Source organism: Patagioenas fasciata, chromosome 17 (genome assembly GCF_037038585.1).
Source record: "Patagioenas fasciata isolate bPatFas1 chromosome 17, bPatFas1.hap1, whole genome shotgun sequence".
Lineage (NCBI taxonomy): Eukaryota > Metazoa > Chordata > Aves > Columbiformes > Columbidae > Patagioenas > Patagioenas fasciata.
The window spans coordinates 14,020,404-14,038,396 of NC_092536.1; the positions used below are offsets into that span (position 1 = coordinate 14,020,404).

General features: G+C 58.8%; 1 protein-coding gene across 2 annotated transcripts; it reads left to right on the forward strand.

Annotated features, from left to right (window-relative positions):
• Nucleotides 1-3,983: 3,983 nt before the first annotated feature.
• Nucleotides 3,984-10,559, forward strand: SLC7A4 (solute carrier family 7 member 4). Of its 2 annotated transcripts, none has more exons than XM_065851845.2 (5): nucleotides 3,984-4,059; nucleotides 5,209-6,255; nucleotides 6,365-7,041; nucleotides 7,812-7,920; nucleotides 8,388-10,559. In XM_065851845.2, exons 2-5 carry the CDS (start codon nucleotides 5,274-5,276, stop codon nucleotides 8,579-8,581), a joined length of 1,962 nt encoding a protein of 653 aa, XP_065707917.1. In that variant the 5' UTR covers nucleotides 3,984-4,059; nucleotides 5,209-5,273; the 3' UTR covers nucleotides 8,582-10,559. The 2 variants fall into 2 exon arrangements, with proteins under 2 accessions (XP_065707917.1, XP_071672081.1); XM_071815980.1 differs by having other exon boundaries at nucleotides 3,999-4,059; nucleotides 5,176-6,255.
• Nucleotides 10,560-17,993: the final 7,434 nt, after the last annotated feature.

Here is a 17,993-nt window from a genome sequence, read left to right on the forward strand (position 1 = left end):
GCGGTGGCTGCCTTGGGAACAGGGTGTTGCGAGGGACCGTCTGCGAGCAGATCAGTTCGTGCAGGTGGAGTTCAAGGTGGAGAAGCTGCTGGGGGGGGCTCAGATGCTTTGGGCCGTTGTGTGTTGGGAGGGTTTGATTACACCTGGGTCACTGTTTAAGGCAGGGGTGTCCAACTCGTTTTCACCGGGGGCCACAGCAGCCTCCGGTTCCCTTCAGAGGAAGGCATGTAGGTGAACTGGAAATGAAACTGGGGTCCTTTTCAGTGCTGGGAAGAACCTGGGGAGAGGCTTAAGGGGAGTTATTTTTCTTTTGCCGTAAATAACTGGGAAGGAAGCTCCTTTAAGACGCTGCTACTCGAAAACTCCTCGGCTGTCAGCCTGCCCAGGGTGCAGCAAACAGCAGTGAGTACAGCATGGCCAGGAGGCAGCGATCAGACCCAAACAAACTAAAACACACATTCACTTTGCAGATTATTTTTTTCTTTTCCCTTCAACCTAAACAGAACCTGAACAGGAATTTTCCTTGAAATCAAATGAAAACTCAACTGGAATTTAGTCGCAGCTAGATTTGAAACAGGAGCCATACCTTGAGCAGAGATGGTGCCTCACAGGAGCGGATCACCCAGAACAACTTGCTCAGAGCTGCTCACACCTTCGCACCGGTTTGAAGTGTGAATCCTCTGTGGTCTCACAGTATAATCGTGATGAATGCTGGACCATTGCAGTAACTGAAACAACAAAAGACATGCATTCATTTAAAAATAAATAGTTTTGCTTTCCAGGGGGGAAATGGAGAAAATACTTTAGTAGGACTGGTAAGGTTAATTATAGCTCTCATAAAGGTAGTTGGAACTGTCAAAGGCTTTAGTGCAATCCACACAGAGTCTTTAGCTGCTAAAATTACATTCGGCCCTCTGAAGGGAACCGTGAGGCTGCTGTGGCCCCCGGTGAAAACGAGTTGGACACCCCCGGTTTAAGGGTTTTCTGCATTCCCAGAGCGAGGCTTGTATTTGGGAGACGTCCTTGGTGTTGGTAGCTCCTCCTGCCCACATCCTCTGCTGCTGCTGCAGCAATCCCTTCCCAGCAGAAGATTCAGCGTGCTGTTAATTACCAAGGCTGGGCAATGGGTCAGTACTCGCTGCCCGAGGCACCAGGAGCTCTGACGTTCACACGAACGCAGAGCGCTGGAGCTGGAGTGAGCCCGCTGGGGACGAACCCTGCAGAGGTGCTGGGAGGGCGTGTGGGTGGTCTGGGAGGGAGAGGTGGTGGTGGTGCTGGAGGAGTTGCCCACTGCTGCAGACAAACACACTGAAGATCAGCAACTACAGAGACCAATGAGGCTTTTCAAATTCAGAGCTGAGACCCCCTCCAATTTCCATCATGGGTGGGTGCTTCCTCCCCATGGGAATGTGCAACTGTGGGTCAGCAGCTGGAGACAAGAGGTTCTGCTCTTCTGGGCCTTCCACCTTGTGGACTAAAACCCCTCGCAGGAACGTGGGTTGATGTGGGACCAGCGCGGTTGCAGGATCCCCATGAACCGCCTTGAGCTGTGTCGCCCCTTGACCGTCAGCTGGGAGCCCAGCGCTCCTGCTGGCATGGTGAGGAGCAGAGTGGGCAACGCTCCCCTCGGAGACCCCTTCATCCAGGCTGGAAGCACACGTGCAGAGCGGGTGACGAAGGCATCTGTGTCCCTCTGGCTGTGGGCAGAGCCATTAGCAAGGAAACTGCTTCCCGAGGTGGGATGAGGAGGGTGGGAATGAATGTTGGGTCCTACTGCAGGAAAGGAGAACACCCGGCTGCTGGGGGTAGAGTGTAGTGCTGACCCCCCTCCTCTGACCTGAACGCTCCAGCACCACGGAGCCAATGGTGCGGAGGGAGCAGCTCGGGGGCAGCGGGTCGGGGCTGCTGCGGGGGTTCAGCTGCGATTCGCTGTCCTGTGCCACAAAGAGCAGAGCCCAGAGCTCCCGCCAGGGACAGCTGCTCCTGCCGGCTGCACCGCCTGCTCTCCGGGGGCGGCCGGTGCCGGGATCGCGGCGGCTGCTCCGGCACTGCCATGACAACGGCAGCTCCCGGCCCTGCCAGGCTGCCGATCCAAGCTGGAATTTTCCGTGCCTGTGCTCAGGTTGTGTTTCAGCAAGGTTTTCCGTGCGAGGCGGAGAGCGGCAGGCGGTCAGACGTGGTTAATTGGTGGACGGGGTTATCTTGAGAACAGAGCACCTGGGGTAGCTCATGAGCAGGAAGTGTTGGGTCGGCACCATTCCAAGCCTCGCTCAGCCCCGGCCAAGCACTGCTGGGCCATGCGACACCAGCACACACCAATATTTTTCCAAGCAAGTGCCTTTGTGTCACTAGAGGGTGACGCTGTCCCACAGCACTGGCTGTCCCTGTGCTGCTGCAGTTTGTTACTGCTGTGTCGTCTGGTCCAAAGGAGCTGGACACGCCATGAAGGGTTTCTGGATTTCGCCTGCTTGGGGAGCGCCTGACCAGTGCCCCAGGAGCATGGCTGGGAACCCCTTTGGTGGCAGCTCCGGTGGCTTCAGTCATCCATGGAGCTGGACTGTAAGTTCCTGCCCAAGTCTCCTCATGTGCCAGAAGCAACGTGGCAATACCCGTCACAGTGCGAGGCGACCGGCGGGAGCTCAGCTCTGTGCCAGCCCCGCAGCTGGAGGAAGGAGAATGATGGGTGTGAAAAGGGACAGGTCTTGTTTCCTGCTTCTTTCTTCTGAACTTCAGGCTGATGAGGAGGATAACGAGGTCCCCTCCATGTAAGGAGGTTGATAAGGGTGAATTTTTGCACCTGGGAGCCCTCAGCATTGCACAGTGGGCTCCATTACCCCTCACGAGTGGCATTTGGGGTTGTGACTTACGGGTCCATGAAAACACCAGCTTTAGTGCTCAGTAGCCGTTGAAAAATCAAATGGGACATTAGGAAGGAAGCAGAGAAGAAAATTAAAAACGTTTTGCTGCTGTGAGGTCGTGGGTGCACCAGCACCCTAACGTGGTCCCCTCATCCCCAGAGGGTGCAGGGGAGCAGGACCAGGCTCTGCAAAAGGCCCTGAGGACACCGGTGGTCTGGACCATCTTTCAGTGACTCCTCTGTCTGAAAATGTGGTTCCTAAGAGCGGACCGGGTAGAAATAAATCTGCAGGTGACATGGAGAGGGAAGAGCTGGAGCGTTACATGAGGCCTGTAGAAGGCAGGTTCAGGTGGAGCAGGTGCCTGCTTGGGCTGGAGAAGCAGAAGGTTTATGATGGTTCAAGAAGAGCTGAAGCACTTGCGGAAAATAAATGCATTTCACTTGGAGACAGGGAGGGGTGACTCCTGTTCACCGGGCTGAGACACCTGGGGCCAGGTGGAAGCACCACCTGCTTTTGCTCAGTCGTTGTGCTCTTGCCCAGGCACCAGGTTTCTTCACTCCTGAAGGCCTGTTGAGGAATTCACCTTCCGCTGCCGCCCCTGCAGCCGCTGCCCCGACACCTCTGCTGCTTCCCAGCCAACACCCCAGCGCAGAGGAGGCTCCCGTCCTGCAGAGCGCGGGGGCAGAGGCGGATCGCTCCTTGGAATGGCCAGGAGGAGAGGAGCGGGGTCTGAGCCCTTTGCTCCATCAGGAGCCGGGATTTGGGATAACGACTCCATCCTCCGCTGTACCCTTCACGCGTGGCTCAGGCCGCAGCGGCCACTCCAGCGTGTGCCCCGGCGGGGCCGCTGTCCCCGCAACCGTGGGGACCCGCCCACGCTGCTGCTGTGCTGCCAGACATTGGTCAGGCTCAACGTGGGGCTGGGGGTGCTCCCCGGTCACCCCAACCGCTGCTGCCGGCTCCGAGGGTGACACCCCTGGGGCGGGGTTCGTGTCCCCCTGCAGCATCCCCGGCTGCGGAGGCTCCGGCCCCGGCCCCGCTCCCCCCGCCGCTCCCGGGCGGCCCCCGAGGGGCTCCCGCGGCCGCCGGCCCCGCCCGCCCCCGCCCTTCCGCCGGCCCGGGAGGCGGAGCCGGGGCAGGAGCGGCGGCGGCGGCGAGGAGCAGGTGGGGCCGGAGCCGCGCGGGGCCCCTGGCCGCGCAGGTGAGCGGGGCCGGGCCGGGGGAGCGGGGCCGGGGCTCGGGACCGCCCGGGGACCCGCATGGCGCTGGGGCTGAGCAGGGCCGGCACTTTCCCCCCTGCCCGCCCGGGGATGAGTCCGGAGGGTGAACCCCGACCCGCGACCACCCCCCAACCCGGGAGGTTCCATGTTCACCCGGGGGTGTTGAGCTGCACATCGGCCCGGCTGCGGCTGCGGGGCGTGTTGGGGTCAGGCACCCCAGCTCTGCCAGCCCCTCCGTTCGCGGGGGTGCGGATGCAGGTGGCGAGCGGGGCTGGAGGGGTCTCGGCCGGCAGGGTTGGTGCCAACAGGCCTGTTGTCCCCACAGAGCGGTATCATGTCATCGGCCCGCGGCGACCTCTCGGGGACCCTTTAGCCTCCGAAACAGGTGGATCCAGGGAGCGGGGCTGCACCAAGCAGCATGAGCCCTCTGAGCAGGACCCGTGGTTTGGGATGTGGGGAGGCACGTATCCTGGCGTGGGCAGGGGGGTGGCTGGAAGGGGAGATCATCCCCGAAATCCCAGACTGCCTCATGGATCAGCTGTGAGGCGGCACCTGCAGGTCCCCAGGGCTGCGTCCTCCCGCTGTCCTGGTGACAGGTGCCAGCCAGGGCTGGTCCCCGGGCACTGGGTGTGTTTCCTGACCTGGCCAGGGATGTCCACGTCCTCGCTGGAGCTGCTCTGCGCTTCCTGCTGCACAGCTCAGCGCTGCACCTGGGCTTTCCCTGGGGACGCAGTGAGGTGCTGAGTGTGGGGAGACGCTGCATCTGGCAGCACGATGGGAGAGGGTCAGGTAGATGTTGAATAAGATGGAGGGGAAGCAGCACAGACACCTCCAGCAGGGCCAGAGCAGCCTGGTTTGGGCTTTAATGCTGCTCTGTTTTAAGAAGACAAGCCTGGGAGATGCTGCCCTGGGGGTCCTGTGGTTTCCCGTCCCACTTGGTGTACGACCTGTGCTCGGTGTCTGGTGTCCTGTGCCACCGCCCTGGGACAGGGACGTGCTCCGGTGCTGAGCCCCACACTGGCTGAGGAGTGGGAGACACCTTGAATGTGCCCTGGTGGCTTTCCACCCTGTCCTCGCCACCAGCCACCTCCCTGCAGGAGGGGCCGCTCACCCCTCCCTGCTCTCCGCAGGTCTCGGGCAGGGGTCACCGCTGCGGAGCCCCCGCGCTGCCCAGGGCAGGGCCTGCTGCTGCAGGATGGCGAGATGGCTGCCTCGCTCTGCCGACCTGACCCGCTTCTGCCAGAAACTCAACCGCGTGAAGACTTTGGAGGATGACATGATGGAGACATCCTTCAACAGATGCCTTTCCACCATCGACTTGACACTGCTGGGCATCGGGGGCATGGTGGGCTCCGGGCTGTATGTCCTCACAGGCACCGTGGCCAAGGAGATCGCTGGCCCCGCTGTCATCGTCTCCTTCATCATTGCCGGCTTTGCCTCGCTCCTGGCTGCTCTCTGCTATGCTGAGTTTGGAGCCCGGGTACCCAAGACAGGCTCTGCCTACATGTTCACCTACGTGTCCGTGGGTGAGATCTGGGCCTTCCTCATCGGCTGGAACGTGCTGCTGGAGTACATGATCGGGGGAGCCGCGGTGGCCAGGGCCTGGAGTGGCTACCTGGACTCCATCTTCAACCACAAGATAAAGAACTTCACCGAGACCCACGTGGGCACCTGGCAGGTGCCGTTCCTGGCCCGCTACCCCGACTTTCTGGCAGCCGCCATCCTGCTGGTAGCCACTGCCTTCATCTCCTTCGGCGCCAAAGTGTCCTCCTGGCTCAACCACGTCTTCTCAGCCATCAGCATGGGTGTCATCCTCTTCATTCTCATCATGGGCTTCGTCCTCGCGCAGCCCAAGAACTGGAGCTCCCAGGAGGGTGGCTTTGCCCCGTACGGGCTGTCAGGCATCATGGCCGGCACAGCCACCTGCTTCTACGCCTTCGTGGGCTTCGACGTCATCGCGGCCTCCAGTGAAGAGGCCAGGAACCCGCAGCAGGCTGTCCCCAGGGCCATCGCTTTCTCCCTGGGGCTGGCCACCGGGGCCTACATCCTGGTGTCGGTGGTGCTGACGCTGATGGTGCCCTGGCACACGCTGGACCCCGACTCCGCCCTGGCAGATGCATTTTACAGGAGGGGCTACGCCTGGGCAGGGTTCCTGGTGGCCGCTGGCTCCATCTGCGGTGAGTACAGGCAGCAGCGGTGGGAGCTGCCCACCTTGCTTGTGATGGGGGCTGGGAACAGGGGTGGTTTGGGTCTGACATGGTCCACCTTCTTCTGCTCGTCCCCCAGCGATGAACACCGTCCTGCTGAGCAACCTCTTCTCCCTGCCGCGCATCGTCTACGCCATGGCTGAGGACGGGCTCTTCTTCCAAGTCTTCTCCCGAGTGCATCCTCGCACGCAGGTGCCCGTTGTTGGCATCGTGGTCTTCGGGCTGCTCATGGCCCTGTTGGCTCTTGTCTTTGACCTGGAGGCCCTAGTGCAGTTCCTGTCCATTGGCACGCTGCTGGCCTACACCTTTGTGGCTGCCAGCATCATCGTCCTGCGCTTCCAGCAGCAGAAGGCGGATGCCCCTGCGCCAGCGGCCGGTGGCCGTCCCAGCCCCGAGCCCCGCGAGGGTCCGTCTGCTGGTGAGCTGAAGGAGTACGAGTCCTTCTCCGACAAGCTGCAGCTGGTGGACAGGGACAAGAGCAAGGAGCACCGGGAGCCAGGGCAGCTGAAGGCAGCTTTCGAGCCCTACCTGGAGTTCCTCAGTGACTTCTACCCAGGCGAGGTGGTCACGGTGGCCGTGGTGACCCTGATGGTATCTGCCATCTGCCTCTGCTCCATCTTGGTGTTTGGCAACACGCACCTCCACCTGCCTACCTGGAGCTACTCCCTGCTGTTGGTCCTTTTCAGCCTGGGCTTCCTGCTCAGCCTCCTGCTCATCTGGGCGCACGAGCAGCAGCGTGGCACACGGACCTTCCAGGTATGCTGGGGGGCCCAGGCAGGATCAGTCCCTCTGTGGGATCGGTGGGGTGGGAGCAGCTGCGATGGACCCATGGGAGGTCCCGATCACCCTGCTCTGGTGAAGGCACCGCATCTGCTGAAGGAGGAGGAGGATGGTGTCAGCAAGCACGGGGTGCAGGGAGGCGTTGGCGCCTGTGGTGTCACTCTGCACCATCACTAGTCCCTGGGAGGGGACATGGCCAGCAGCTCCGTGTCCATCCCATGGGATTGCTCGGGCCCATCTTGGGCTCCCTCCTCTGCATCCCCACAGCCCCCGCTCCCCTCCTGCCTTCAGTCCCCCCTCGAGCTGTGCAGGGGAGCTCTTTTCTTCAGCCTCCAAATCACTTTGGTGCATCTCGTGCTCCCCCTCTCCAGTTTCCAGCCTGTCTGCCCAGTGCAGTGCAGGCACGTGGACACTGACACCAGCGGTGACACCACCTCCCCTCTGCCCCACTTCTCCAGCAAGGACTCCGGATTGCACTGGGGGCTTGTTTGGTCCTTGTGACGGTGCCTCTGGGCTGTTTCCGGCGCCTGTGCCCACCCCACCAGCCCAGCACGCAGCCTGGTTCCCAACTCCTGCTTCCCCATCCAGCCCTTGTTCCTTTTCACTGCCTTCTTCCTGGAAAAAAAAAATCATTTTCAGAAAGCCCGGAGTGAAAATCACTTTGTCCCGCACGTTTACCAGTTCTGGCTTTTGTCCGTGCGGTTTTAAGGATGGTCTCACCACCCCCGGCTCTCTTTCTCCCGCAGATCCCCCTGGTGCCTCTCTCCCCAGCACTGAGTATCATCCTCAATATCTATCTGATGCTGAAGCTCAGCTACATGACGTGGCTCCGTTTCGCCGTCTGGCTGCTCTTGGGTGAGTGCTCCCGCGGTGGCTGCTTCGGGGCAGAGGGGAGCTGGGCTTGTCTGGGCACCAGCCGGTGGCTTCAGGATGTCTTTTCCCTCAGTGATGGGTTTATAAAGCTCATCGTGCCCCTTTTGGCTTCCAGTTCCCCTTCAGAGGCACAAGCCGAGGTCTCCCAGTGTTTTCCTGACCCTCTCTGGTTCCCATAGTGTTAACAGCTTGTTCTGTTAAGGTTTGGATCCTCCTCCAAGCTCTGGCCCAGAACCACCCCCAGCTCGCTGGGGCTGGGGGAGCCTTTCCCAGCAAGGGGCTGCCCCTCCTGGGGTCTCAACATGCCTCAGAGTCCTTTCCCACCTGCAAGCAGCTGGTTGAACCGCCCCCTGGTGCCGTGGCTTGTACTGCTCCAATGGGGTGCCGACTGCATCCCTGCCAGCCACCAACCTCTGCCCAAACCACCGCTCTCCTGTCCTCCGTTGCAGGTTTGCTCGTCTACTTTGGCTACGGCATCTGGCACAGCAAGGAGAACCTGCGGGAGCCGCAGCCCCAGCGCGTCACCGCCCGGTACGTGGTGTTCCCCAGCGGCAGCCTGGAGGAGAGGGTGCAGGCGGTGCAGCCCAGCCCCCAGCCCCCCGCCGGGCTGCCGGACACCGACACCGAGGACTGCAAGAGATGATACCCAGGGAACGGGGGCGCCTGGTGATGGGAGCATCTGACCCCGCCGCATGGCGAGGCCAGAGACCCCCTCTCCTCCACCCGCTCCTTCAGCAGCAGAGCCACCGGGGCTGCCCTGGGCTTGTGGCTCCATCCAGAGATGTCGAGGGTGCTTGTCCTTCCCACCAGCTCCCCGCAGAGCGCGGGGAAGGCTGGCTTGCCCCCTCCCCATCCCCAGCACTCAGGAACTGAGGCTCAGCCCACTGCCTGCCCTGCTCACCAGGAGCCGCATCCTTCCCCTGTGCACACCCAGGCGCCAGGCAGCAGATCTCTCTGCTGGCCCATCTGCACAGCTGGGGATGCAGAGCTGTGCAGAGGGATGCAGAGGGTACTCTGGGACCGGGGCAGGTAGCCCAGCGCTGCCCATCCTGGGTCTCATCCTGGCTGCAGTGTGGGATCTCATGGAGCCCCCTGCCTCCTGCTGAGCCCTTCCTGCGGGAGGAGGCAGGGGCAAATGCACTTCCCCACCAGGGCCGCTCTCCTAAAATGCTGGGAATGAGGGGGCCGAGGAGCAGCTGGGGACATGATGTGGAGAAAGGACACAGCCAGAGCGAGCGGCTGGGCAGGGACCTCGGGAACACTGGTGTGGCTGGCACAGCAGAAGCCCAACTGCACCTTCCCAGCCGCTGGCGTTGGCTGTTTCAGGGTGGCTGTGGTCCTGCCTGGGCCAGGCTCTTGCCCCAGCCCTGTGCTGGGTGTGGGTGCTCAGGAGCCCAGGTTTGTTGCGTTGTCCCCGAGGTCCCCAGCAGCATCCCTGGGCTGGGTTGCCTGGAGCTGGCTCCCCCTTCCCCAGCAGCACAGCCCGCACTGCCGCCCAGCCATCGTGGGAGCTCGGCCCCCGTGCTGCCCCTCGCAGACTCAGTGGCTCAGGACAGGCTCTGCAGGTGCTTTTCAGTGTTGCTCCCTCCCCAGCAACCATCTCTGGAGCTCGCCCTGGCTGCCGTGCTGTCCTGGGGGTCCCCAGCAGCACTGCTGCAGCCACCCCAGGCTGGTTTGCCGATGAGCAGCCTAAAGTGGAAGGGAAGGGGGTTTTAGCACATTTTGGAAAAAATATGTGAAGGCAAGAGTTGAGCACAAGGTTGCCAAGCTGCGAGGCCTCGCAGCGTGGACACTGTGCTCCCTGCAGCCATCATGGACGTGCAACCTCATCTGCATCCTGCGAGGAGCGAGCTGGTCCCATTGCTTCTCACTGGCCAGTTCCTGGGGGGGCATGGGGGTCTCTGTACAATGTATCGGCTCCCTGGTGAACCCTCGTGTCTGCCCACTCTGCTCCACGTCCCGTCCCCACGCTGCCGCTGCTGCCAGCGGAGCTGCCTGTCCCCACCGTGCTGTGGCCCCGCTTGGCACCTCTGTGTAGTGGCTTCTGAGCAACGGGCTGATGCATTCACCCTCATAAATGCTGGTTCTGTGATGGCTTTGTTTTTTTGTGCTGTGTGTCCCCATACAAGAGCCCACGTGGGGAAACTGCTCGGGAAAGCCCCTGAAAGCTTGGGGACAGTTGTGCCACCCGCTGTCACCTGGGAGCTCTGCACCCCTGGCACAGGTGTCGCAAACACAGGGATGGGCTCCAGCCAAACCCATGGACCCCCAAGGGCTGGGGCAGCCGTGCAAGGACAGCGTGGAACCTGTGATTTACAGATCCATAAATATAACTGTGTTCAACCAGATGGGCCTGAACCCCTTTGTCAGCAGCGAGGCTGATGCTGAGCAGCATGGGGATGGGATCGCTGGAGCTGCCAAGGGTTACAAGGTGAGTGGGTGGGAGAACTTGTGAACCAGTGCAAGTGATGGGAATTACAGTGTGAGTCACTGGAGATAACCCACAGACACCCCGTCCTCACTGCTGGCGCTCACCAGGGGAGTTTCCTTCCTGTGACAATAAAGTCTTTATTAAAAAAATAAAGTATTCAGCAGGTATCCAGGGAGGCACATAGACTTAACTCTCGTTATCAATTGTTGACTTTTAATCTCTGCTATGAATCCATTGTCAGCAGGATAAAGGCAAGTAGTAAGAACTGTAGTGATGAACCGGGAGCAAAGGAGCCCAGGGCAGGGTTGGGAGGAGCAGTGAAGTCCGAACAGAGAGAGCAGGCTGAGGTTCACACCGCTCTTCTGTTCTCTTTTGGAGGAAAGGCCATGGGAGCCCCATTGCAGAACGGTGTCGGCTGTCAGCAGGGCCGGGCTCACCCGGAACAGCGCGGCTCTCTGTTGGCCTTTAAACTGGCCAAGATCGCAGGGTTGTCAAATGAGCCTCCTGACCATTGATAACCTATTTTAAAAGGCTCATTTGTAAAAATGCAGAGAAATTACTGCTAGGCTGCACCATAAAGAGCACACATGGATTCAGGGTACCCCCTGCACAGCCTGGAGAGGGAATTAAAGGATTGAGACATAATTAAGGGCAGCCTGGGAGGCAAGCATGCCCTCCCGAGAACGCTTGTGGGGGTTTTTTAAATGGGATTACAAAACTGTTTGGTTCATCTGTGCCATACACTATGTTATTGCAGTAATGTGCCCCGCACAGGCGTATAACGTTGATTTTAAATTGTTTACCTGTTAATGTCCATAAAAAAAAGGGGGGTTGTCAGCATCTATTGCCCCCAAGGGAGCCCTCCTACAATGGAAATTGTCTCAGCGGGATAAAAACAAAGTCCAAACAGCGCGCTGTGAGCAGTGCTGTAAGATGGCAGCCTGTCACTGTAGGAGGAAGAACGCCCGTTCCCCCGCCTGTACCCCGTGTGTGTGATCCAGCCGCATTTGGAAGCAAACCACCCCCGTGCAGCTCACAAACCCCGTTCCACAGCGCACGAGGGGACAGCCGGGCTGTTCCACTGCGGCTCGTTTCACACCGATTTGCCACAGGGGTATCTGTCTGTCTCCAAATTAGTTTTGACAAAATCGTATTTCCTGGGCCTCGTGGAAATGGCCTCATCGGCCTAGCTGGTCTGGACAGAAATCGATGTGATTGAAAAGCACCAGTGCAGGATGTGGGTCAGCAGTGTCATGGCTGATGCTGCGGCTCTGAGGACCTGGGGGGGCTCTGGGAACTGGGGGGGGGCTCTAGGGACTGAGTGGGGTCTGGGGACCAGGGGGGTCTGTCGACCTGGGGTGGGCTCTGGGGACCGCGGGCAGGAGCAGCCCCAGCACACGAGCTGGGTAAGAGGGTTATCGTGATCCTGGGCTGATAATCCCTGCATGGCGTGGGAGAGCTGGTGGAGGAGCAGCTGGTTTGCCGGCTCCTCACAAAGCGGGTGCAAGGGGACAAGAGCAACAAAAATTCAGAGGGGGAATAATGTGGGGGTTGTACTAGGGAGAAAATGGATGCCGGGGATGCTGCCCACCAGCGTTTAAATGTCAGTGACACTGACCCAGCCTGTCCCTGCTCCCCCAGCCCTGAACTGCAGCTTGGGGGGGTGTCCTCAGCCCAGCTCCAGAGGGGATAGAGCTGGTGATGCCCTCGGGGCCGCAGGGGTCTGGGGGTCCCACGGGGTCACCGGGCTTTGATTTGACAGGGGGTGACAGCTGCAGGTGCACCCAGCGCTGGTTCGGGGACAGTTTAACCACAGAGGCTCTGCTGAAACCAGCAGGAACCGACCCGGCCGAGCCCTGTCCGTGGTTAAAAGAGGACAAGGGCAGCCCTGAGCACTGGAAGAGGCTGCTGGGCTGGTACCCGGGAGAGAGCAGCTCAGTGTCCTAATTAAATCCCTCCCCAGCCTTGTGTTTCTGGATTATCCCTCCCCCCCGGCCCAGCTCTGAAAGCAGCGCAGCCGGGCTGGGAAAGCTGTAAGTAATCCTCTCCTTATCCCCCTCCTCCCTCCTCCTCCTGCGGATCCAGCCAGGGATGAGGTAACACCCGCGTCAGCCGAGATGCCACAGCGGCAGATCTACTCCTAACGCCGGTGCGGAGCGGAGGGGCCTTAAAAGATGCCACAGCCCCTTGTCCCTTTGTGCCGCCGGGGTGGGGAGCTCGGGGTCCCTGAGCATTCCGAGAGCGTTTGTGCTGGTGTTCCCGCGGCTTCTCAGCCCCGTTGGGCCACAGCTCTGCCCTGGCTCGCCACACGGCGCTGACGTTCTCTAAGGAGCCGTGTGAGCGGATGCACAAAGGACGTGGTCTCACCCCCGCAGCAAAAGCCTCTTGCTGACGGCAGACACGGCCATCTCCAACCACAGCGCCGCGGAAGGAAGGCGAGCAAGCGTTCACCGCATGCACCGCAGACAAGGCAAGGAGCAATGGACTTAAACTGTGTCACGGAGGCACCCAAAGTCAGTTTTAGGCAGATAAGTTCCAGAACAGACTTTATTCTAGCTGGGAAAGTGTAGCAAATAAACCGACTAGAAACAGGGTTTATACAATTATTTAGCACTCCAACAACAGAAAATACAGGTTCAGTTATCAGTTGAGGAGATTATTGGGGTACAACAACATATGTATGAGGGTCCACAATGTGCATGCACACACAAAAAACAAAACCAAAGCCCTCTGACTCCAGCGTACCCACAAGAAATAATCACTCGCCTGAGCTAGACAAGGACTCATTAAAGGATATACCCAGTAAATAACCACTCACCCAAACGAGGAGGTGAGGCGCTCTCAATCCTGGGAGGTCTCCTTAGACAGCATCCCAGTCCCAGAGGAGGGCTCTGGTTCACAGACCCGCTGCTCCAAAAAGACCACTCCAAGCAGGCCTTCGGCAGGGGCCCCGTTTTGTAGTCTGGTCAGATCTGGCTGTGGACATTACAACACGGCCCAGAAGCTTTGCAGCTACTCTGGGCACCTTCTCTGCTAATGACCCTGTCAACTGACTGAGGGTCCCACCCCTCCTGCCCCCCCAGCTGGCGGAGGTGAAGTCACCCTGCCCGGGGTAGGGGAGGATGTGACTGTCAGCACCTTGGTGCCACCCTGGGTGTGTCTGCCGAGACAGGCACAGTGGGGCACAAAAGGTGCTACAGAGCCATCAGCTGCCCCATTGAAGGCTTCACATCTCAGGGGGCAGTGCAACTGCCACAAGTTGTCACCAGGGAGATTTAGGCTGGGGCTCTGGATCTGGAGGAGACTGAGGGGTGACTCATTCATGAGAATCAATAGGGAAAGGGGGAGTGTCAGGAGGATGGAGCCAGGCTCTTCTGGGTGACAACCAGTGACAGGACAAGGGGCAATGGGTGCAAACTGGAACACAGGAGGTTCCACTTAAATATGAGCAGAAACTTGTTCGGGGTGAGGGTGTCAGAGCCTGGCCCAGGCTGCCCAGGGAGGCTGTGGAGTCTCCTTCTCTGCAGACATTCAAACCCGCCTGGACACCTTCCTGTGGAACCTCAGCTGGGTGTTCCTGCTCCATGGGGGATTGCACTGCATGAGCTTTGCAGGGCCCTTCAACCCCTCACATTCTCTGAAATGGCTTTGTTCACCACTGCGGGATGGGAGGGAACAAGCAGCAGGACCAGGGTCCGGCTCACCTGGCACTGAGCTCTTCCTTTGTTGGCTTTAAAAGCTTCGCCCAGGGCAGCTGCTCCTCTGCTGCCAAAGCCACCGCAGGAAACGTCCAGCACTTTGAGGAACACACTTGTGACACAAACACACAACTGAAATCTCCCTGCCACTTGATGCAGCCCTGGAGAAATATCCTGTGCACTACCAGCCATTCTGCTGCCCAAAAAGCACTTGGAGCCTTGCTCCACCACACCTTGGATGGCACGTGTGAGTTGCATGATGCGAGAGGTCAAACTAAATTACTTCAGCGGCCCCTTTCAGCCCAAGAGGCTGGGAGAACTGTTTCTTATTTTAATGAGAGGCTGTTTCTCTTATAGTAGATTATAAACTGTATATAAACGACAAAACAGTTTGGGTATTGATTTATGAATCACAAGTGAAATGAAACAATTAAAATTATTCATTATAGTCATTTTTACTCTAAAAAGGGAAAGAACTAGAAATAAAGAAAATAAAGCATATGCAGTGTGTCAACAGACAATGGATGATTTCACTCTCTTAGTTCCAAGGTCTACATGATCTCAGCGATCTCAGATGGCTGTGGGACAAGCAAGGGCACAAGGCAAGCAGCACAGCACGGCATTCACGCTTGTTTAAACAGATAAAGTTTCATGTGAGTTCTCAGAATTTAAAAACAGGAGTGAAAACATTTCCTACCCTGAAGCCTTTGGCCAAGGCAGCTGCCCCTTCGCTATGGAAATGACTCCAGCTGATTTTAAATTCCTTTAATTCGATGTTTTCTGCTATTGCCATTCCAAGAATTTCAACTAAGAAAAAAATCCACAAAGCCAAACAGCTTAAGAGTTAAAAGGACTAAGTTTAAGAGTTAAAAGGAAGCTCATGGTAGTTCAGGTATTTCTCTGCAACCATCTGTATTACCTCTAGGTTGGCAATTAAAAATACAACATATTATTTTCTTTTATACCTTGTTTAACATAAACACAAAGCAGAAGCTGCCAGGCAATAGATCAGGTTGCAAATGCAACAAAGAGGGAGAGAGAACCCAGTCTCCGTACCACAAAGCGGGGGTCTGCTGCTCAGGCGTGAGACCCGACCGCCCAGCCCATCCTCCGGCCTGGCTGAGACCCGACCGCCCGGCTCAACCCCGGCCTGGTGTGAGACCCGACCGCCCGGCTCAACCCCGGCCTGGCTGAGACCCGACCGCCCGGCTCAACCCCGGCCTGGCTGAGACCCGACCGCCCGGCTCAACCCCGGCCTGGCTGAGACCCGACTGCCCGGGTCAACCCCGGCCTGGCTGAGACCCGACCGCCCGGCTCAACCCCGGCCTGGTGTGAGACCCGACCGCCCGGCTCAACCCCGGCCTGGCTGAGACCCGACCGCCCGGCTCAACCCCGGCCTGGCTGAGACCCGACCGCCTGGCTCAACCCCGGCCTGGTGTGAGACCCGACCGCCCGGCTCAACCCCGGCCTGGCTGAGACCCGACCGCCCGGTTCAACCCCGGCCTGGTGTGAGACCCGACCGCCCGGCTCAACCCCGGCCTGGTGTGAGACCCGACCGCCCGGCTCAACCCCGGCCTGGCTGAGACCCGACCGCCCGGCTCACCCCCCAGCCTGGCTGAGACCCGACCGCCCGGCTCAACCCCGGCCTGGTGTGAGACCCGACCGCCCGGCTCAACCCCGGCCTGGCTGAGACCCGACCGCCCGGCTCAACCCCGGCCTGGTGTGAGACCCGACCGCCCGGCTCAACCCCGGCCTGGCTGAGACCCGACCGCCCGGTTCAACCCCGGCCTGGTGTGAGACCCGACCGCCCGGCTCAACCCCGGCCTGGTGTGAGACCCGACCGCCCGGCTCAACCCCGGCCTGGCTGAGACCCGACCGCCCGGCTCACCCCCCAGCCTGGCTGAGACCCGACCGCCCGGCTCAACCCCGGCCTGGTGTGAGACCCGACCGCCCGGCTCAACCCCGGCCTGGTGTGAGCCTGGGAGCCGAGCCCGAGCCAGCGTGTCCCTTCCACCGCTCTGCTGCAGAGAACAACCCCTCCCAAGCTCCTGGGCCGTTATAAAACCTGAACGGGTTTCCTCAGCAGGTGTTCTGCGAGTTTCCAGCGGGGCAGGAAGGAAACGAGGCTGTCGATGGGCACAGAAGAAAAGGAAGGCATTGCCATGGCTGGAGACCAGAAGACAGGAGAGCTGTTGGGCTGTGAGCAGGACACGGTGGAGAGAAAAGCAGCCATCACAGCCTTCTGAAGTAAAAACGAGGGAAAATGCAGAACGGAACTGGGAAGGAACCACGTGCATGGCTGGCGTGTTCCTGGTGCCAGGAGAGAGGAGGATTACGGTTGTTTGCTCTCATGTGAGCCAGAGAAGCCCAGTGAAGAGGTCCTCAAGGAGGGGGCCACAGCAGGTGAGGTGTGTGATGATTTAGTATTGTAAAGCAGGGGATAGACAGAAGATGGTGAATTTTTCATGGCAGACACAACCCAGGGAGAATGTGGATCTGACAGATGGCATGGGAGAGAAAAAATGCAGTGTGTCCCTTTCTGAGTGTGCACCTGTCACAGAGTGCGGGGGCAGAGCGGTTTGGAGCACCGCTGTGGGGAGACCGGGAGCGGGGAGATTTGTGACTCTTCCTCCTGCAGAAGGCAGCAGGACACATGGCGGGGTTACCGAGGACAGACGGACAGAGAAGACAAAGCATCTGCCAGTAAGGTGCAAAAAGGAGATGAGCATAAAGTCAGGGATTAGCAACGGCATCACAAGAGTGTAGGGATTGTGAGGATTAAATAACAGTGCACTTAAAAACCAGGGGCCAAAGGAAAAGAGCGATATGTGTTAACAAGGTGCAGACCAGCATGAAAAGAAGTGGCCAATGTCACCAGCAAAGGAAGACCCCAAACCACAGGCTGTCAGGTGTGGCCGGGTATCAGGGAAGCACAAGTGCCAGTTTGTTCCACCCTCACCCCCCCGGCCCCTGCGGTCACCCCCCGGGGACGCGGAGACAGACAGGAGGACTGGTGGCAAACACCGTTCTGCTGGGCTTTTTCTGCTCTCATTTAGCATTTTACACACCTGTGAAAACTGAAATTATGATTGAGAAAAAAGCCAATGATGTTCTGTGAAAGAAAGACCATCAGAACTTGGGAAATAGGAAGAACAGGGGAAGAAACAGAAGAGGTAAAGCTCACAAAGCTGTAAGAAAAGGCAGAGATGAAGATGCACGAATGATGATAGCTTGGCACTGGTTGTGCCAACAAACAGCCCAAAATACTTTTCAGGAAACTGAAAATATTAACCAGCCCTGCTCCCCAAAGGGGTGAGGCAGGCGAGTTCACGGAGCCGCGCTGTACCTGCCACAGCACCTCCTGCTCCGTCACCAAACGTGTGGTGACTCAGACCCAGAACGTCCGCTTGGCTGGGATGGCATCAGCAAAATACATCACTGCACGATCCCCAAATTCATTTCCTGAGAGCTGCGGGGACGCAACTGTAGTATTTTCTAGAAACACAGCGGAAAAGGCCTTAGCTCCTTCAACTCCTAATATAGATCAACAGCTGGGGAGAGACAAAACATCATCAGATCACCAAACCATGTCGATATCAGGGAGGTGCCTGACCTCTGCAACGGCAGAAGCAGTGCCACGCTTGCCAAATATGATTGCTGAACCTGTTCTAACACAATATTTTAGTCAGGACAGCAGAATTTCACTTTTGAATTCACAGCCTGACCCTAAGATGGGCTCATTCCAGTTTTTCCACACAACTATGGGCCATGAGACACGAGTGCTTCTCGTACATCTGTGCTTCCCATACGTCTGTGCTTCCCACTCCACGCTCAGCCTGCACTCAGCAAACTTCTAGTGCGTTTTCTGGTTCCTCATCATGGCTTGGCAAAAATAATGTAGGCTGGGAGAGACAGCGAAGCTAAAG

Bases quoted from the DNA above. Each gene is read 5' to 3' on its own strand.
- SLC7A4 (XM_065851845.2), top strand. From the start codon at position 5,274: ATGGCGAGATGGCTGCCTCGCTCTGCCGACCTGACCCGCTTCTGCCAG. The intron at 6,256-6,364 runs GTGAGTACAGGC...CTCGTCCCCCAG, and splicing joins GGCCGCTGGCTCCATCTGCG to CGATGAACACCGTCCTGCTG. The intron at 7,042-7,811 runs GTATGCTGGGGG...TTTCTCCCGCAG, and splicing joins GTGGCACACGGACCTTCCAG to ATCCCCCTGGTGCCTCTCTC.